The sequence below is a fragment of the Brachyistius frenatus genome, unplaced genomic scaffold (assembly GCF_029030835.1).
Source record: "Brachyistius frenatus isolate BFR_SWC_R1_liver_20210118 unplaced genomic scaffold, ASM2903083v1 Contig_281, whole genome shotgun sequence".
NCBI lineage: Eukaryota > Metazoa > Chordata > Actinopteri > Embiotocidae > Brachyistius > Brachyistius frenatus.
This window is the reverse complement of record NW_027210880.1, coordinates 1-21,030: the sequence shown is the minus strand read 5'-3', so window position 1 is coordinate 21,030 and position 21,030 is coordinate 1. Positions and strand designations below refer to the sequence as shown.

The window sequence follows — 21,030 nt, the reverse complement described above, 5'->3', positions numbered from 1 at the left end:
AGAGGTCACAGGTGAGTCTTCTACATGATGATAAATTCTGTTTTCTCTAGGGCTGATGTTGGACTGATGTCAGAGCGTTGTGGAGGAAGAAGAACTCATCCAACATTAAAGTGTAACATGCTAAAGACGGTTTAAAGAGGGAAATAATGAAGATGAGAAGAACTGAATTTGAACTGAGCAAAAATAATTTAGTGGAAACTTGTATTCTTTATGGGATATTAAACTCTGTTCTACACTCCGATACAGCGTGGGACACTAATGCATCTTAACGCTGGCTGCAACCCACAACAAACCTCAAAAAGAGCAAAAGAACACGAAGAAGAAGACGAAAAGCCCCGCCCATGTACGTCACCTCTCCACTGCGCACGCCCAGCCGTTCCACCGTCTACGGTAAAGCACACCGGAGTCACAACAACTGCCTGCGGTTAGCTCGGTGACTGTCCGCCGTTCAGGGGCCCGGGGCCGGAGCCGCCGTCAGAGAGAGTCTTGGGGACAGAGCCAGGGGAGCGGACACGTCCTGGAGCCGCGGGGTCGGAGTGACAGAGCCGCCCCGCCTGGAGAGCCTGTATGTCGGTGAAATGTTAGCAGCGGAGCGGAGCGCCGAGCACCGAGGAGCCCGCTGATCCACCACACCGATCGCCCGGTAACCGTCGGAGTCCGCCCGCCGCCCAGCCTGACGGTAACACAGCGGCCGGTAACCTGTCAGCTCGGTATCCAACCGGCTGCTGATGTAGGCGACCTGCCGCTAACGTCAGCGGGAGAGCTACATGCTAACAGGCTAACACCCGGCAACCAGCTGAGCTGCGTCCCGGTGCCGACGGTGCGGAGCGGACCCAGCATGCTCTCATCCCGGTGAGAGGAACTACACCCAACCGCTAGCTGCTAGCCGAGGAGCTAACGGCTAGCTGTGGAGCATCTGGCCGCGGCCAGCTCTCCGTGTCGCGGCCGAGGATGGTCGCAGTGCCGGCGGCTGTTCTCGAGGATCGTCCTGGATGCTCTGAGGCTCTCGGCTTCACCCGCCCTGCTGGACCCAGACAGACCCTCACAGCTTTCATGTAAACCGGGAAACCGTGCGTGTGTGTCCGGCTGCGGCGCTCAGACCCGCAGACCCCCGCAGCAGCCATGCAGGCGGCGCAGCTGCAGTACGACTTCTTCAGCGAGGACAACGCACCGAAATGGAGAGGCCTGCTGGTGCCGTCCCTGGAGAAGGTACACACACATACCACACACACACACACACACACACACACACAGGCCTGCTGGTGCCGTCCCTGGAGAAGGTACACACACATACTACACACACACACACACACACACACACACACACACACACACACACACACACACACACACACACACACACACACACACACACACAGGCCTACACACGCACAGGCACACACATGTGGACAACATACACACTACACACCCACACACACACACACTACACAACATATACACACACACACACACACACACATACACACACACACACACACACACACACACACACACACACGCTACACCTCATATATACACACACACACACAGGCCTGCTGGTGCCGTCCCTGGAGAAGGTACACACGTATTACACAACACACACACACACACACACACACACACTACACCTCATACACACACACTACACAACATACACACACACACAGGTCTGCTGGTGCCGTCCCTGGAGAAGGTACACACGTATTACACAACACACACACACACACACACACACACCTCATACACACACTACACAACATACACACACACAGGCCTGCTGGTGTCCTCCCTGGAGAAGGTACACAACATACACTACACAACATACACACTACACAACAAACACATGCACAGGGCGGCACAGTGGTGCAGTGGTTAGCATTGTCGCCTCACAGCAAAAAGGTTCTGGGTACGAATCCGGTCCTGGGTCTTTCTGTGCGGCGTTTGCATGTTCTCCCTGTGCTTGCGTGGGTTCTCTCCGGGTACTCCGGCTTCCTCCCAACATCCAAAAACATGCACCTCAGGTTAATTGGTGGTTCTAGAAATTGCCCTTAGGTGTGAATGGTCAGTCTCTCTGTGGCCCTGGGAGGGAGGCTGTAGCTCAGTCGGTAGACTGGGTTGCACACTAATCAGAAGGTTGGTGGTTCAATCCCCAGCTCCTCCCGCCCACATGCCCAAGCGTCCTTGAGCAAGACACTGAACCTTAAATTGCTCCCGATGGTGTACCATCGGCACGTTGTAAGTCGCTTTGGATAAAAGCGTCAGCTAAATGTAATGTAATGCACACATTGCACAATATACATAACTTACACACACAGGCCTGCTGGTGCCATCCCTAGAGAAGGTACACACACAAATGCATTGTGGGATATACTGAGGTGTAGATCAGAGTGTTACACTTGGCAGCCCTGGCATGCAGCAAGGCCCCGCCCCCTCTCTGTATCTCATGAGAAAAGTCAAATGGAGTCTCTAGTGGCCCTTGGTGGTATTACAGCTGAAGGAGCTTCATCCTCTTTAAAGAGCTCCAGTGAAGTCTGTCTGAGACAGCAGGCTGAGGTGTTGTGGGTGAAGTGAGTTTGTTGTCGGTCAAACAGAACTCTGCAGGTCAGTATTTACAGTAAACCCACCTGCACACAGGTGTGAGTGTGACGCTGTGTTACAGTAAACTGTTAAAGGGACAGTACGTCATGTTTACATGTCTGTGACATCATCTTCAGAGTTGGTCACTTTATCTACCTCCTGTGTGTCCATTTCCTGTTTCCTCTGTTTAAAGCTTCCTTTGAAGCCAACGTGTGATTGGAGCTGATCGATCACTTAATTGATCAGGAAGCAATTCTTGTAAAATAGTCATTGTCGTTTTATTGCAGCTCAGGTTCTCTTTATTGACGACACATGAAATCAATCAGCAGATTAATTGATTTGAAGAAATCAGTGAAACTTATCTCATCCAGGTGTGACTGACGCGCTACAGGTGTGACACACGTTCTACACGTTCTACAGGTGTGACTGGCGCTCTGTGCTCACAGCCTCGTTGTGTGTCTTTGTTGTGCGTCCGTTCATGTTGCAGCTACTCACGGTTCACTTTGATTTTGATCAAATAAATTAATAAAAGGCAAACACTGAGGTGTGTGTGTGTGTGTGTGTGTGTGTGTGTGTGTGTGTGTGTGTGTGTGTGTGTGTGTTACAGGTACTGCACCAGGTGCATCCTAACCTGGTGTCCCAGCAGGAGGCGCTGCAGTACATCGAGGAACTAATCCTGCTGCTGCTCAGCATGTTGTGTCAGGCTCAACCTCGCAGTGTGCAGGATGTGGAGGTACAAAACTCAGTACACACAGACACTCAACACACAACTCACTGATTTGTGAGGTGATGAAGACTCCTCAGAGACTCTGATAAAAAAAAAAAAATCAGCTAATTGTTTCTACACTGATGATGATGATGATGATGATGTCGTCGTCTCTTCATGTCCTTCACTTTCTGTTAAGGTCAGTTCAGGCTGTTGGCTCCTCCCACAGACACTCCACTGTCAATCACACACCGTTCCAGTCTGTCACTCAGCGTTCTGAACCCAACAGAACCGCAGTTTTTCAGGTATCAGTGACAGACTGGACCCACAGTGTCAGAACCAGGCTGCGGTCAGAACACCTCATGATCACAGCTGTTTAATGCGGCGTGAGCGGTGGACAGATCTGTTTTGTTCGTTTCTTAGTTTATGTTGCAAATCACTGTTTCCACAGACTAATAAAACTACAGTCTGTTTACATTCACATTCATTCAGTTTGTTTGAATAAAGTTAATTTGAAGGCAGCTGAAGAGACGTGTCTGTGGTGATAACATCACGGAGGCTCCAATGTGATTGGTCTGGTGCTTCTTGTTTCCAGCTGATGGAGGATGCAGTGATAATGAGGTGCTGTCTGAAAAACACCACGCACTGCTGGTGTTTTACCCCACCCTTACCTCTGACCCCTGACCTCTGAGCCCTCACTGCTCCTCAGGCTCAGATCATGTGTGGCGTGTTCCTGTTTGGTGATGTGTCAAGTCAGGTGATCACACTGAGACAGAAACCTGCAGTAAACAACCAATCAGAGCTGTCAGAGCAGTCAGCTGATCATGACATCATCATGTTCATGTGATCCAGCTGCAGACATGTCAGAATACACACAGCAGCTGATTGGTTGTAGTACATACATGGACAGACAGCTGTCCAATCAGAGCAAAGCACAGGTGTGTCCTGTTGACCCAGAAACCTGGTTTCATTGGACCACATCAATTCATATGTGTGGACCTGATCAGTTCAGATGTTTGGACCACGTCAGTCCAGGTGTTTGAACCTGATCAGTCCAGATGTTTAGACCAAGTCAGTCCAGGTGTGTGGACCACGTCAATCTAGATTTGTGGACCACATCGGTCCAGGTGCTTAGACCTGATTAGTCCAGATGTTTATATTACGTAAGTCTATATTTTTGACCCTGATTAGTCCAAATATTTGGATCACATCGGTCCAGATGTTTGGACTAGTTTAGTCTGATTCCTGTCCTCACCTGGTCTTCCACGGTTCTGTTTAGGAGCGGGTCCAGAAGAGTTTTCCTTACCCCATCGATAAGTGGGCGATCGCTGATGCTCAGGCCGCCATCGAGAAGCGGAAGAGGAGGAACCCGCTGGCTCTGCCCGTCGATAAGATCCACCCCCTGCTCAAGGTGCATCTTCATCATCAAACTCACACACATCGTGCTTCCCATGATGCCCTGCTCTGACTCTGCTTCCCACGATGCCCTGCTCTGACTCTGTTTACCATGATTGTGGGAGGCTGTGGCTCAGTTGGTAGAGTGGGTTGCACACTAATCGGAAGGTTGGTGGTTCAATTCCCAGCTCCTCCGGTCCACATGCCTAAGTGTCCTTGAGCAAGACACTGAACCCTAAAATTGCTCCCGATGGTGTACCATCGGTGTGTTGTAAGTTGCTTTGGATAAAAGCGTCAGCTAAATGAAATGTAATGATGCCCTGCTTTGGCTGTTTCCCACAATGCCCTGCTCCGACTCTGTGGCTTGTGTGCAGGAGGTGCTGGGCTATAAGATCGACCACCAGGTGTCGGTGTACATGGTGGCCGTGTTGGAGTACATCTCTGCTGACATCCTTAAACTGGCAGGAAACTACGTGAGGAACATCCGACACTACGAGATCTCTCAGCAGGACATCACCGTGGCGATGTGTGCCGACAAGGTCCCCGATACACACTTATACAAACTGTGACACACAAACTGTAACACACTGTAATTCACACTCACACAAACTGTAATATACACACCTGACCTGTCCGCCTCACCTGTCTGCAGGTATTGATGGACATGTTCCACCAGGATGAGGAGGACATCAGCGGCTTCCCACTGATGGACGAGGAGCCATCAGCCAATGAGGATCAGAGTTACTATGAGCAGGTGCGGAGCTTCATGGCAGACGGCCGACGTTACCTGAGACAGCTCAACCTGCTCATCAAGGTGTTCAGGGAGCCCTTCATCTCCAGCCACATGCTCTACTCCCAGCACGTACGTATGATCAATAACCTCATTGATCACTGACATGTCTGATCAATAACCTGTCTGATCAGTCACCTATCTGATCAGTTATATTGATTTGATCTGTGATATTGATCTAATTGGTGTTATTGATCTGCAGGACGTGGACAGTATCTTCAGTCGAATCGTAGATATCCACGAGGTGACAGTGAAGCTGCTCGGCCTGATCGAGGACACGGTGGAGATGACGGATGAAGGAAGTCCTCATCCTCTGGTGGGCAGCTGCTTTGAGGACCTGGCTGAGGTGTGTACACCTGTATGGATGTATTGATTGATTGATTAATTGGGTACCGGTACATCTGGTCTACCTGTGTTTAATAACCGTCCTGTACCACCCCGTCATGTAGGAAACTATAGGCACTCACAGAACTGTAGTTACATCCAGGTGACCATTTAAAGATTCCTCTGTTTCCTGTATGACCTTCTTCCTCACAGTTATAACTTCATAACACAACAATCTAACACCAGTCACTGTACGCCTACTAAATTACACTGCTGAACAGCATGCCAGGTGAAAAAGTTGAAGTTCTCCAAGAACTAAACATCATACCTGCTGTGGAACAAGGAGGAGGACGGGTTCTGTGGAACACTGTGGAGGTCCAGTTCTGGTTCAGGTTCTGATTGCTGTGTCTGACACAGGGAGCCTTGAATCAGCTCACTGAAATCTGAAGAATATCAAGGAGCCAAATGTGCTGCCCAGTGTCACATAGCTCTGTCTAAGTCACAGGTCACGGTCCTCCAACAGGATCAGGAGACAAAACGCACAGCTGAAAGCAGCCAGAACGGATCAGAACACACTGAGAGACACACAGATCTCACGTTTGTAGGGAAAGGACCAACAGGACGGTTATTAAACACAGGTAGACCAGATGTACCGGTACCCAATTAATCAATCAATCAATACATCCAACAGAATCTACGACGTATAAAACTATTGAAGTCCCGGTCGCACAAAACAAAACGAAGCAAAGCAAAATAAAACTAAACTAAACTAAATAAAATATAACAATAACAGAAAATAAAAATGAAATAAATATATTAAATAAATAAAATAAAACAGCAGAAAATAAAATATACCAGCTGTTGTCTGACTCCTGATGTGTGTTTGATTGACAGGAGCTGGCCTTTGACCCCTACGAGACGTACACTCAGGACATCCTGCGCTCTGGTTTCCACGAACACTTCCTGAGTCAGGTGTCCAAACCAGGAGCCTCCTTCCACCTCCAGGTGAGCCCTGCCCCCTGGCCTCTGACATCACACACCTGTCTGTCTGGGTCAGGTGGAGGTGAACCAGCCTCCGTCAGCAGGTGTGTGTCCCTGTCAGTCAGCAGGTGTGTGTGTGTGTGTCCCTCTCAGTCAGTGTTTGTCAGTAACAGTATGAAGATGATCAGTGAGCAGCTCTGATTTAAAACTTCAGTAAAAGTTACATCCTGCTGAGAGTCAACAACACTGATGATGATGATAATGATGATGATAAAGATGATGTCCGTCTCTGTCTCTTCAGTCCATCTGTGAAGGTTTTAAAGAAGCTGTTCAGTATGTTCTGCCCAGACTGCTGCTCACTCCTGTTTACCACTGTCTGCACCTGTTTGAGATCCTCAAGGTGAGACACCCATCCAACGCCTGTCCTACATCTGTGTTAGAGTTGTCCTATGTCTGTTACATCTGTCCTACGCCTGTGTTACAGCTGTCCTATGTCTGTTACATCTGTCCTAAGCTATGTTGCGCCTGTTCTACACCTGTCCGACACCTCTACAACTGAACCACGTCCAGTCCTGCTGCTTGTGGATGGTTCAGTCGCCATAGAGACACATTATTGACAGAAGTAAATAAATATTGGCTCATCTGATTCATCTTAAAATAAAAAAATCTACCAATCAGTGAGCCGAATGTCCAAGTGTAGTCCCGCCCACCTGCAGAGTTCAGCTGCTGTGACACAGATTGATTGACAGGTCTTTCACTGGTTTCTGCAGTTAGTTTCCAGTCAGACCAGTATCCTCTGGTCCTGGTCCTGGTCTTGGTCCCGGCCCCGGTCCCGGTCCTGGTCTTGGACTTTCCACAGTGCAGCTATAAGCTGCTTTGTCCCTGCTGAGGTTAAATCTCTGAAATACTTCCAGTCATGTTCTGCAGATTATTTCACAGCTGAAGGGGGTGCGAGGGGGGGCAGCAGGTTTAGCCTGATCTGGTTCTGATCCTGGACTCTAAGGGTCAGCACAGTCTCTTGCAGCAGTTTAAAAGGTGGGGTTCTGGATCAGGTCCAGGTCCTGGTTCTGTCCTGGTTCATTGATATCTATTCAGTTAGGTTTCGTCAGACCATGAACGGTCTGCAGTCTGCTCATCTGCAGCTGATGTTAAAGAAAGAATACCTGTACAGGTGCTCCTGATGACTCACCCCCATGTGTTTTCATAGCAACTGGAGGAGAAGAGTGAGGAAGAGGAGGATAAAGAGTGTCTGAAACAGGCCATCACAGCTCTGCTCAACCTGCAGAGCAGCATGGAGAGGATCTGCTCCAGGAGCCTCGCCAAGAGGAGACTCAGGTACGTACCTGTACACACACCTGTAAGCACACCTGTACAAACACCTGTACAGACCAGTTCAGTACAGACACCACCAGAGTGATTGGACTTTAAGTCTAACTCAGATGGTCTTACACCAGAACCGAGAACCAAACACTGAAAAGATTACCTAAACAGAACCGGCAGATACACAAACTACTGACACACAAACGGCAAGAGGTCAGGGACACACTCAATAATACACACACAAGAGTTCAACAAACATACAGTACTGTCCACACACCAAACATACACTGAGTCTCACACACACACACACACACACACTCAGTTGGGACTCCTCCCATCCTCTGTGTTTCCCTTTGGACCAAAATAAACCAGGATGGGGAGGGGAGGGTCGTTGGGGTCGCAGGTGGGGGTGGGGGGTGTTAGGAGGAAGTAGCGTCATCATGTGGGCGGAGCTTCTCTGCTGCTTATTGTTCTCTGTTAGAAAGAAAAGAGCTGAGAGGCACAGAGAGGAAAACTGCTGCCGAGTTCAATAAAGTTTTAACTTCATTACTTTGATCACCTGGACGACGACAAAGAGGAGGAGGACAGGTGGCTGGTTGACTGACAGGTGGACATGAGGACGTAGGTGAAGTTACTTTTTTCTTTCTTTGTGTTACTGCAGCAGCTCAGTGTTTGTTATGCAGGAGGGAGGCCAAGGGGTGGAATGTAGATGGAGGTTTGTGGAGGTAGATGGAGGTTTGTGGAGGTAGATGGAGGCTTGTGGAGGTAGATGGAGGCTGGTGGAGGCAGATGGAGGCTGGTGGGGGGTGGTGGAGGTAGATGCAGGCCGGTGGACGTAGATGGAGGCCGGTGGACGTAGATGGAGGATGGTGGAGGTAGTTGGAGGATTTTGGAGGTAGATGGAGGATGGTGGAGGTAGTTGGAGGATGTTGGACGTAGATGGAGGCCGGTGGACGTAGATGGAGGCTGGCGGAGGTAGATAGGTAGATGGAGGATGGTGGAGTTACAACCCTGTTTCCAAAACAGTAGTAATGCTGTGTAAATAAATGTAAATAAAAAAAGAATGTGATGACTTGTAAGTCATGTAAGTGGAGGAGGTTGTTGGTGGAGGTGGTTGGTGGTTGTTGTTGGTGGAGGTGGTTGCTGCTGGTTGTTGGTTGTTGGAGGTTGTTGTATGTTGTTGTTGGTAGACGTTGTTGGTCGAGGTGGTTTTTGGTTGTTGCTGTATGTTGGAGGTTGTTGCTGGGGGTTGTTGGTAGAGGTGGTTGTTGGAAGCTGTTGGTAGAGGTGGTTGTTAGTTGTTGGAGGTTGTTGGTAGAGGTGGTTGTTAGTTGTTGTTGGTTGTTGGTAGAGGTGGTTGTTAGTTGTTGGTAGAGGTGGTTGTTGGTAGAGTTGGTTGTTGGTAGAGGTGGTTGTTAGTTGTTGTTAGTTGTTAGTAGAGGTGGTTGTTGATTGTTGGAGGTTGTTGGTTGGTGGTTGGTTATTGGGGGTTGTTGGTAGTGGTGGTTGTTGCTGGTTGTTAGGGGTGGAGCCTGGTGAAAGCCTCCATCTGCTGCATACTTCAGGGGTTTAACTGTAAACTGATTATCCAGCTGTAACAACAGACTCTCTAATAATGGAGCAGTCCGCTCATTTCTGACCATCAGTTTTCAGACTTCCTGACGTCACTGTGATGATGATGTCACTGTGTCTGTATGTCACAGTGCAGCTGTTTTTCCGAGCTGAGGTTGGAGGTCTTCCTGCTGTGACCTCACATCCTCTTGGACGTGCTCACCGGTTTGTACAGAGCCTAAACACGTCGTCCAATCAGAACTGACCCAAATGTCACATGATGAACATGTAGAAAACCAACCCAATGAACAGTTCACCCTGTTTTGTGTGTGTGTGTGTGTGTGTGTGTGTGTGTGTGTGTGGTGAGGGGGGGAGAGGTGTCTATCCATGTGTGTATCTATCGATCTGATCGACCTGCTTACTCACTTACCTTTTGACCTTTTCCTGAAATGTAAAGTCAACATGTTGTGTTGAAGTAAAAACAGGAAGTTTATTTCTCTCAGTGTTAAAATGTTAAATGTTCCTTCCTGATGTTCCACATGTTCTACTTATGTTCTAAAACCGAGTGTGTTCTGTCAGTACAGGAACATGCAGTGAACCATAATGATGAACTCCCTGTTGGTATTAATGAGCAGCAGACCGCTCAATAACCTGATCAGCTGTCAGACCAGGTGTTTGTGTCTCCTGACGACAGATCAAACTACACATTTTAGAGGTCTTTTATTGTGACAGTCCGAGGCTCACCTGTACAACAATCCTGTCTCACCTGTCAGGTGGACGGAGGCGAAAAGTCGAACTGATTCAAATCTGAGAGAAACAAACTTTAAAAGTTGATTTATCGATGGATGGATCTGATTGATCCATTCAGTTTATAGATGAACGTCTGTGGCTAACGTCTAATCACACGCAGGAGACAGGTGGACAGCAAACCTCCACTTGTCCTCTCCTCTCCTCTCCTCTCCTCTCCTCTCCTCTCCTCTCCTCTCCTCTCCTCTCCTCTCCTCTCCTCTCCTCTCCTCTCCTCTCCTCTCCTCTCTTCTCCTCCACCTGTCCTCCACCTTCTCCCTCCCTCCTCACAGGTGGAGCAGCAGCTGTTGGACGAACTGTTCCTTTAATTTCAAGGCGGTCCTGATGAGACCAGTTTTGGGCGTAGAACTAACCCCCCCCCCCCCCAAAAAAAAAAAAAAAATCAGACCTCCACCCTGATCCTGAGCCTCGTCAGGTCCTCCTCACTAACTCCTCTTCTTCTCCTGTGCTCTGACTCTTCTTCGTTGGTGTGCAGCGAGTCGGCGTGTCGTTTCTACAGCCACCAGATGAAGGGGAAGCACCTGGCCATCAAGAAGATGAACGAGATCCAGAAGAACATCGACGGCTGGGAGGGGAAGGACATCGGCCAGTGCTGCAATGAGTTCATCATGGAGGGCACGCTGACCCGCGTCGGCGCCAAACACGAGCGCCACATCTTCCTGTTCGATGGCCTGATGATCTGCTGCAAGTCCAACCACGGCCCGCCGCGGCTGCCAGGCGCCGGCTCTGCCGCAGAGTACCGGCTCAAAGAAAAGTTCTTCATGCGGAAAGTCCAGATCAACGACAAGGATGACAAGGAGGGCGAGTACCGACACGCCTTCGAGATCATCCTGAAGGACGGCAACAGCGTGGTGTTCGCCGCCAAGTCCGCCGAGGAGAAGAACGGATGGATGGCGGCGCTGATCTCGCTGCAGTACCGCAGCACGCTGGAGCGCATGCTGGACTCGGCCATGCTGCAAGAGGAGAAGGAGGAGCAGATGAGACTGCCGGGGGCCGACGTGTACCGCTTCGCAGAACCTGACTCCGAGGAGAACGTTGTGTTCGAGGAGAACGTCCAGTCCAAGTCCGGGATCCCCATCATCAAAGCAGGGACGGTCCTGAAACTGATCGAGAGACTGACCTTTCACATGTACGCAGGTGAGGCGTGATGTCACACAGGTGTTTAAATACAGTGATGTCACACAGGTGTTTTATATTCAGGACCAGTAGTGAAAAAGAAGCTTTATTTAGTCGTTTATCATTCATCTCTGAAAACGGTCCTGGTCCTGAGTGCAAAGATTGTCTACGATCTCTGATCTTCGTGGCTCTGTTTTGTTCTTCAGATCCGAACTTCGTGCGGACCTTCCTGACCACCTACCGGTCTTTCTGTAAACCTCAGGAGCTGCTGGACCTGCTCATGGAGAGGTGAGCGCACATGTTTAACTAGAACCACGGACGGGTCGGCCTCAGTGTTCAGAACTGGTTTAACCAGAGTCCTTCAAGACAGAAACTCATTTGTGAGGTGTGTTTGGGCTCATGATTGTGCTGCAGGACAAATCTTCTCCACCCAGATTAGACCAGAGACCGGAGGGTAGAGCAGGTCTCTGAAGGACGGAGGTCCCGGTGCCGTTCTTGGGTCCAGATGTTTGTCTGAGGTCTGGTTGTCGGTCTCGGGTCCAGATGCCGGTCTCAGGTCCTGGTCTCAGGTCCAGATACTGGTCTCTGGTCCCTGTGCCGGTCTGAGGTGTGTTGTGTTTACAGGTTTGAGATCCCAGAGCCGAGGCCGCCTGACGTGGATCAGATGGAGGGGGGGGAGCAGCCGCTCAGCGCTGAACTCAAACGGTTCCGTAAAGAGTTTGTTCAGCCGGTGCAGCTCAGGTAAACACCGCTTCCTGCTGGAGGAGTCACATGACCGACCTCAGAGTCTTCGCTCCTCTCTGACCTCCTTTCCTCCTGCAGAGTGCTGAATGTGTGTCGGCACTGGGTGGAGCATCACTTCTACGACTTCGAGAGAGACGCTCACCTGCTGAGTCGACTGGAAGACTTCATCGCTTCAGTCAGAGGTACACATCTGTCAGAACACCTTTATTTTCTGTACCAAATGATGAGGAGTAGGATCAATAACTATCAATAACGGTACTGCTAATCGGCACCGGTACTGATCCAGTTGTACTGGTGTTCAGACAGCTACGGTGTGACGGTATCAGGTTGTATCACAGTAAACATGTGAATGATGGTTTGTATCGCAGGTAAAGCGATGAGGAAGTGGGTGGAGTCAATCACTAAGATCATCCAGAGGAAGAAGCAGGTTCAGGTGAGCGGGCCCAGTCACAGCATCACCTTCCAGAACTCTCCTCCTCCCATCGAGTGGCACACCTGTAAACCAGGAAACACAGAGCAATTCGACCTCATGACCCTTCACCCCATCGAGATCGCCCGCCAGCTCACTTTGCTCGAATCCGACTTTTACAGGTAACACACCTGTCACACACAGCTGTCTCACACACACACACACACACACCTGTCTCACACACCACTGTGACCTCTGACCTCACCTGCAGGGCAGTGCAGCCGTCTGAGCTGGTTGGCAGTGTGTGGACCAAAGAGGACAAAGAGCTTCACTCCCCCAACCTGCTGCGGATGATCCGACACACCACCAACCTCACACTGTGGTTCGAAAAGTAAGACATCATTCTGACATCATTCTGACATCACTCAATACACACTGGGAGGTGCAGGTGAGCTTGTGCAGTCAGCTGATGTTACCTGCTGCCTGTCTGCAGATGTATCGTAGAAACGGAGAACCTGGAGGAGCGGGTCGCCGTCGTTTCTCGGATCATCGAGATCTTGCAGGTGTTTCAGGAACTCAACAACTTTAACGGAGTTCTGGAGGTCGTCAGCGCCATGAACTCCTCACCGGTCTACAGACTGGACCACACATTCGAGGTAACAACACAGATCCAGGCGTCTTCACCTGTCTGCACACAGACACACCTGTTCCACGCCTGCTCTTCACCATCATCATCATCATCAGTCATAATAAATCCAAAACTAAATCAAACAGTAATGAGCTCCGTTATGACTCAGATGTGATATTTATTTTTTTCGGTGTTTTTCTGCAGCAAATCCCCAGTCGGCAGAGGAAGATCCTGGAGGAGGCTCACGAGCTCAGCGAGGACCACTACAAGAAGTATCTCGCTAAACTGCGCTCAATCAACCCCCCCTGTGTCCCCTTCTTTGGTACGCTCCACTTTCCAGGGACATGGGAAACAGGAAGTACAGGGGTCAGGGGTCAAACAACCAACACCTGTGTGTGTGTGTGTGTGTGTGTGTGTGTGTGTGTGTGTGTGTGTGTGTGTGTGTGTGTGTGTGTGTGTGTGTGTGTGTGTGTGTGTGTGTGTGAGACAGGTATCTACCTGACCAACATCCTGAAGACGGAGGAGGGGAACCCGGACTTCCTGCGTCGTCACGGTAAAGACCTGATAAACTTCAGTAAGAGGAGGAAGGTGGCGGAGATCACCGGGGAGATCCAACAGTACCAGAACCAGCCGTACTGTCTGCGGGGGGAGAATGACATCAGGGTCAGTCAGGGCGACGTCACTTCATGTTTACAGTGACGAGTTAACTCGGTGAGCTGAAGTGTGTTGTTTGTTTGTGGAGCAGAAGTTCTTCGAGAACCTGAACCCGATGGAGGACCTGTCGGAGAAGGACTTCGCTGATCACCTGTTCAACAAGTCTCTGGAGATCGAGCCGCGCAACGCCCGCTCCTTACCTCGCTTCGTAAGTGTGCGAGCGTCACCACGGCGACGCCTCGTCATGTTTGAGGTCAGCATGTAATCTGTGAGTAGCACCGTGAGGACGCTCACGTGCCCCTCCCCCACTGCAGGTGAAGAAGTACACCTGTCCTCTGAAGTCACCGGGGATCCGGCCCACCTCGGCGAGGCCCGGCACCATGCGCCACCCGACACCTCTGCAGAACGAGCCCAGGAAGATCAGCTACAGCCGCATCCCTGACAGCGAAGCCGAGGGGGGGGCGGTCTCCGCCCCCAACTCCCCCCGGACCCCTCTGACTCCACCCCCTGCCTCCGCGGCCTCCAGCTCCACAGACGTAGGCAGCGTCTTCGACTCGCCGCAGGGTCCCAGTAGCCCCTTCCACTCCAGTAAGACCTGCCCACGAACCACACACACCCGTCACTGACTCCGCCCGCTGACCGGTCACTGACACTAACATTTCACACTAACTCCGCCCACTGACCACACACCCACCAGTCACTGAAACTAACCCACTAAACTCCTCCTCCTCCTCCCTCCTCCTCTGTTCCTCCTCCTCCTCCTCCTAATCTGTTCCTGCTTCTCTCTCTCCTCCTCCTCCTCCTCCTCCTCCTCTGATCCTTCTCCTCCTAATCTGTTCCTCCTTCTCTCTCGTCCTCCTCCTCTGTTCCTCTTCCTCTGTTCCTCTTCCTTTCGTCTTCCCCTTCTGTTCTTCCTCCTCCTAATCTGTTCCTCCTTCTCTCTCCTCCTCCTCTGTTCCTCTTCCTCTCGTCTTCCCCTTCTGTTCTTCCTCCTCCTAATCTGTTCCTCCTTCTCTCTCCTCCTCCTCTGTTCCTCTTCCTCCTCCTCTCACAGTGTTTCTCCTTTTCACTCTGCAGCCTGCGACAGTATTTTTGCTGTGGTCTCTCTGCCTCACGGTCCACGTTAGTATGCCCCTCCTGACTCTCCGTACATTTGCTCATCACACACATCACACTCACCTGTCACTCACCTTTCAGTCACCTGTCACGCATTCACCTGTTAGTCACCTGTCATTTAGCTGTCATGCACTCACCTGTCAGTCAGTCACCTGTCAGTCAACTGTCACTCACTCACTCACTCACTCACTCACTCACTCACTCACTCACTCACTCACTCACTCACTCACTCACTCACTCACTCACTCACTCACTCACTCACCTGTCAGGTTCCACTGCGTGTTCTCTCAGGTTTTAGTCAGTGTTCTCTCGGGTTCTACTGTGTGTTCCACTGTGTTCTGTTAGGTTCCACTGTGTGTTTTCTCAGTACCTCTAACAGTGTGTCTGTCCTGGCTGGTCTCAGGGTCCTCCTCGGTCTCCTCCATGGTGAGTTTCAGTCGGGGTTCCGAGGACACGCCTGTTCCTCCTCCTGTTCCTCCTCGCAGACGACCAGAGTCTGCTCCTGCTGAGTCGTCCCCCTCCAAGGTACCATCACTATCCTCACATCTGGCACCGCCATCACTACTGTCACTACTATCAATATTATCACTGTTGTCACTATTATCACCACGGTCACTACTATCAATAATATTACTACTGTCACTATTATCAATAGTGACTTCATTTTCACTGAACATGATGAGAACATGAGAATAGTGAATTGACTACAGTTGAACTTCATGTGCACCTGTCTGACCTCCCCACTGACTCTTTCTCCCTCCCACCTCCTGTTCTCCTCCCCCAACAGATGATGTCAAAGTTGGACAGCCCACCCGCTGTCCCTCCTCGTCAGCCCACCTGTAAGCTCCTCCCACCTCGTTATTCCTCATCATTGTCGTCATCATCTCCGCCTGACAGCCCCCCCTCCCTTCCTCCTCGTGAGCCCCTCAGCTCTCCTCTTCACCTCCTCCCCCCGCCTCAGGGTCGCTCCCGCTGTGACCTGCTCCCTCAGGCCTTCTTCCCCTCCACCACCTCTGCCTCCCCCTCCATCTGCTCCGCTGCAGCTGCCTCGTCCACCTCTCCACCCCTTCCTCCACCCACACCTGTTACCCCCACCCCTGCCTCCAAGAAGATGCCCCTCCCCTCTCCTCCCCTTCCTCTCCTCCCCTTGGATGGTCCCCCTGTGCCACCCCGTCACAGTGTCCCCAAACTCCCCCCCAAGACCTATAAGAGGGAGTCTATGGGCCACGCCCCCCTGCTGGACATGCCCCCTGCACTCTGATTGGACAGTCAGGACTTCCTGAAGGCGCAGAGATAGCTGATTGGATGGCCTGTGGAGGAAGTGGGGCTGCATCAGCTAACACTACAGCTGATTGGATCAGAACAAACAAAAAAAAACGATGGGTTTAAAAACAAAAACCCAAATATCTGGTTGACCAATCAGGATGTTCTGATCCTGTCTGAACTGTGACAAAATAAAACACAAATCATGTGCCCTTATTCTGAAAATCTTACTGTGGCGTCCAGCTGCAGAACTTTGGAGAACTTTTGACAACATTTGTCTGTCTGTGGTCGGTTTTCATTTCTGTTTGTCGTCAACGATCTTGGACCTGATCGGACCTCGTATTAAACCGGGACTTGTGCGGAGAGGATTGTGGGTAATGTAGCGCTCCACAGACTGAAGAGGTGTTGATGTGTCAAGAGCCTTCAGGTACTGGACCACAGAGGTACGGTCGTGGTTCGAGTTGACCTTATGTTGTTTGTCTCTGAATGTTAATGAAGATGTAAACAAACATGTTGATCGCCTTCTTTAAAAAACAAGGGAATAAATGTGTTTCTACCACTGAGCTGGAAGGACAACAGAAACCACTGCTTCTGTCTTTATTTTATCTACTAATTGTCTGCAGGGTTCACTTCAGTCTACTTTATTTCAGTGCTCTTCACTTTACGCCAGTCCACTTCAGTCTTCTTCACTGCAGTACACTTCAGGTCACTTCAGTCCATTTCATTTAGCTGACGCTTTTATCCAAAGCAACTTACAACACACCGATGATCGGGAGCAATTTTTTTTTTTTTTTTTAGGGTTCAGTGTCTTGCTCAAGGACACTTAGGCATGTGGACAGGAGGAGCTGGGATTAAACCACCAACCTTCTGATTAGTGTGCAACCCACTCTACCAACTGAGCTACAGCCTCCACTTCAGTTCTCTTCTCTTCTCTTCCCTTCAATCCTTCATTTCACGTCAGTCCACTTCACTATACTTCAGTTCACTTTGTCAGTCCACTTTACTTCACTTCAGTTCTCTTCCCTTCACTTCACATCAGTCCACTTCACTTTACTTCAATCCATTTCACTTCAGTTCACTATGCTTCAGTCCACTTTACTTCACTTCAATTCACTTTACTTCAGTGCACTTCATTTTACTTCAGTTCTCTTCCCTTCCCTTGAGTTCTCTTCCCTTCAATCCTTCATTTCACGTCAGTCCACTTCACTTTACTTCAATCCACTTCACTTCAGATCTCTTTACTTTACTGCAGCACACTTCACTTTACTCCAGTCCACTATACTTTGCTTCACTCTTTTTTTTACTTTACTTCAGTCCACTTCACCCCAGTTCACTGCAGTTTCCTCTTTAATCTCCTCAGAGTTTTCAATCAGAACATAAGTTGAGTCACATTTTATTTGTCTTTATTTACATCTTGTAAACATTTCGTTTTTAAACAGGACATCGGCAGCAGTAGTCACCTGCAGTGTTACCCGTGTCTTATCACCACTTCAGCTCTTTTATTGCGAAATAATAATAATAGTAGATCAACTGATCTGATCAGATTTACAAGGTTTGATTTAAGCTACTTTTATTTTGATACAAATTTTTATTTATCAAAGTAAAATAATTATTCATTATAAATCTGAAGAGAAACAGTTTGAAGAAATGTGCCCTTTTAAATAAATTGAGGGGGAGGAGCTTCCACCTTCGATTATAATTGGATCCAGACCAGCTGTCACTCACAGCTGCTGCTGCACCCTGATTGGTCAGGAGGCCAGGCAACAATCTGACTGGTGGATTTAACAACCCTGAGATATACAGTGTCAGTCTGGACCAGGACCAGGACCAGTCTCTGGAGGACCTGGTTGGGCCTGGATCAGTTTTTGGATGCGGCCCAGGATGATCTGGTTGGAGCTGCAGCAGTCCTCAGGTCTGTAGGGGGCTGTGATGGTCAGGACCCCGGCCACCCTCAGGTCGTCCCCCTGCTCCTCCACGGGGATCCGGTTCCTCTCCAGCCACTGGCGGACGCTCCCCTTCCTCCTGCTCAGCTCGTGGGGGACCAGGATTGGGGTCGTGGGGGGCAGGAATAAGGTCCGGAGACGCCTCGCTGTCTCCTGGTCAGCCGCCTGCAGGACCTTCACCTCCTCCACTGCGTGACCCATCACGACCTGCACGGAGGTCCTGCCCTCCGAGAAGTTCACCAAGACCATGCTGCAGGGCAGAAGACCAGAGAACGGGTCAGACCACATCAGTGGTCTCCTGGATCAGGATCATTCAGGACCCGGAACCAGAAGTTCTGAAGGTTTTTACAGCATGACTGAAAACATTCATGTATATTGATCATCTGAAAACGGATCAGATCAAAGGATTCATGATGTCATTCGAACAGTCGCAGCTTGTTTTTATACTTTATATATATTTTCTCTTTGTTTTTACCCTGTTTTAGTTATTGTTTATTATGTTAGCTGTTGATTATTACATTCGTTATTGATTATTATGTTACTTATTGTTTGTCATGTTAGTTATTGATTATGTTAGTCATTGATTGATCGTGTTATTGATCGTGTGAAAACCTTCAGACCTGCTCGGTTCAGTTTCTTTTGGTACAGGATTGATCCGGACTGCACGACCTCACGCTGTACAAATGCTCACCTGTTTACTACAAAGTCACACAGGAAGCGCTTTAATGAAACTCATGATAGTTTCAAAATAAAAGCTTCTTTCAGAGTCTAGAAACAAACTCATGATAGTTTCAAAATAAAAGCTTCTTTCAGAGTCTAGAAACATGCTCATGATAGTTTCAAAATAAAAGCTTCTTTCAGAGTCTAGAAACAAACTCATGATAGTTTCAAAATAAAAGCTTCTTTCAGAGTCTAGAAACAAACTCATGATAGTTTCAAAATAAAAGCTTCTTTCAGAGTCTAGAAACACCGAGCTCCATCAGTTTTATTTGTACTTTCTCAAAAACAACTGCTCCGTTTACAGATTAGGATGCATGTCAGCTGTGTGTGTGTGTGTGTGTGTGTGTGTGTGTGTGTGTGTGTGTGTGTGTGTGTGTGTGTGTGTGTGTGTGTGTTACCTGGCGGACACCGGGTCCACAGTGAGCAGCCAGCCGCAGTACTCCTCGTGTTTTCCCGCCTTAACCATCACCTGTTTGTCGATGAAACGGGTCCACTGCAGCGGACCTAACAGACACCAGCCGCGTTGCATCACGTTCCTCGAGAGCAATATAAACTTAATAATCAACACAAAACACCCAACAACGTCCTATCTGCGGCACGAGCTTTGAAATACCGCTTCCGCTTCCGCTTTGTTTTTCAACGTGAGCGCCCCCTGTAGGCCGGAAACACAAACATTATAAGACAAATTCGATGAAAAGCTATACAAATAAAATAAAACCAATCCAACAGCAGCAGAAGAAAAATAATTGCATCGTAATGCCAAAGACAGAAGGCAGGGGAACTTTTAAAAACGGGAACAAAAATTAACTTAAAATCAATTCAACACCAAGTTTATTCGAGATAAAATTATGATAGTTCCTGCAGAAAAGGGAAGTGAACAGTGTCACCGAAATTACAGTGATATAATTGTCTTTCTCTCTCAAAATGCCTTGATATCAATAAGGAGAGTCATATTGGACAAATTGTTGCTCACTCAGTCCTTTATAACTGTTGAAAATGCCTTTAAAGCCCCAACATAACAAAATAATGCAGTTTTATGAGTTCATCTCCTGCCTGTTGACTCAAAGGACTGAGTGTCTAATATAACTATCTTTCATACTTTTTAACAAAGTACATGTTAGATCCTGCATGAGACACATCCCTTGAAGGAATTTGTACGTCAATGTTTCCGTTCGGATTGTAATTTTTTTTTAGTTTAAAGAAGGGCCATGAGTAAAATCACATTAAGACTCAAGTTTAAAACCCTGATTATCAGGCGTAGTAAGATTCATGTCCTTATCTTAACCTTTTAATAATTGCACTTTTTTTTTAGCGTAAAAGGATAAATTTACAATCACTTAAGTTTTTGTTTTTTTTAGTCGTTAACATCTCTTTTGAATTTGTTTGTGCCTTTTGCATCACTTAATCTCATTTTGCATTCATTTTACGTCATTTTTGGAGGATTTTTTTGTGCCTTTTTAAGTTTTTTTTTCTTTTTTTCTTACATCTTTATGGTTATCTTGTGTCAGTTTGTAGTCATTTTTATTTACTTTACATTCACACTTGCAAATTTTGGTAAATAATTTGACATTTGGATTGGTCTTAAAAGATAAGAGGCAGAATAAACTTCTGGCCAAATATTTTAAATGAACTCCTCGAGCTTTATTACCACGTCCTAATAAGCTTTTCTTATATTCAAAGATTCTTAAACCCAAATATCTACGGCCCAGTTAACAAAGGAAAACTCAACACCTCTAAATTTAAATGTTTATATCGTTTTTTTACAGCCAAAATGGCACAAATTGGTACAGAAGCTGCTTGTAAGACGTGAACATTTGACTGTCTCCAGTGTTTTTGTTCCATTTTTCACTGGTGAGACAAAAAGACATTTAAACATCTTGATTTGGGTTTAGGGGGATGATGATGTTTACTTTATGAAGAATTATTTAAAAAGATAATTGTCTTATTTACAGCTGATGAAAATAACATTGGTTGTAGCCCTGCAGT

General features: G+C 48.4%; 2 protein-coding genes across 4 annotated transcripts; one reads left to right on the top strand and one right to left on the bottom strand.

Moving 5' to 3' along the window:
• Positions 1 to 365: 365 nt before the first annotated feature.
• LOC138634841 (son of sevenless homolog 1-like) lies at positions 366 to 16,541 on the top strand. Of its 3 annotated transcripts, XM_069722018.1 has the most exons (23): positions 366 to 1,209; positions 3,185 to 3,310; positions 4,563 to 4,694; positions 5,053 to 5,217; positions 5,331 to 5,540; positions 5,671 to 5,814; positions 6,687 to 6,797; positions 7,075 to 7,173; positions 7,981 to 8,108; positions 10,927 to 11,588; positions 11,774 to 11,855; positions 12,192 to 12,308; positions 12,390 to 12,493; positions 12,680 to 12,902; positions 12,992 to 13,111; positions 13,214 to 13,376; positions 13,553 to 13,670; positions 13,839 to 14,011; positions 14,094 to 14,210; positions 14,317 to 14,590; positions 15,080 to 15,124; positions 15,522 to 15,643; positions 15,906 to 16,541. In XM_069722018.1, exons 1-23 carry the CDS (start codon positions 1,123 to 1,125, stop codon positions 16,377 to 16,379), a joined length of 3,996 nt encoding a protein of 1,331 aa, XP_069578119.1. In that variant the 5' UTR covers positions 366 to 1,122; the 3' UTR covers positions 16,380 to 16,541. The 3 variants fall into 3 exon arrangements, with proteins under 3 accessions (XP_069578119.1, XP_069578121.1, XP_069578120.1); XM_069722020.1 differs by lacking the exon at positions 3,185 to 3,310; XM_069722019.1 differs by lacking the exon at positions 15,080 to 15,124.
• Positions 16,542 to 17,767: 1,226 nt separating this feature from the next.
• On the bottom strand, positions 17,768 to 19,653 carry gemin6 (gem (nuclear organelle) associated protein 6). Its single transcript, XM_069722050.1, has 2 exons — positions 19,443 to 19,653; positions 17,768 to 18,574 (listed from the first exon to the last, which is right to left on the bottom strand). The coding sequence occupies exons 1-2, from the start codon at positions 19,571 to 19,573 to the stop codon at positions 18,187 to 18,189; spliced, it is 519 nt and encodes a 172-aa protein (XP_069578151.1). The 5' UTR covers positions 19,574 to 19,653; the 3' UTR covers positions 17,768 to 18,186.
• Positions 19,654 to 21,030: the final 1,377 nt, after the last annotated feature.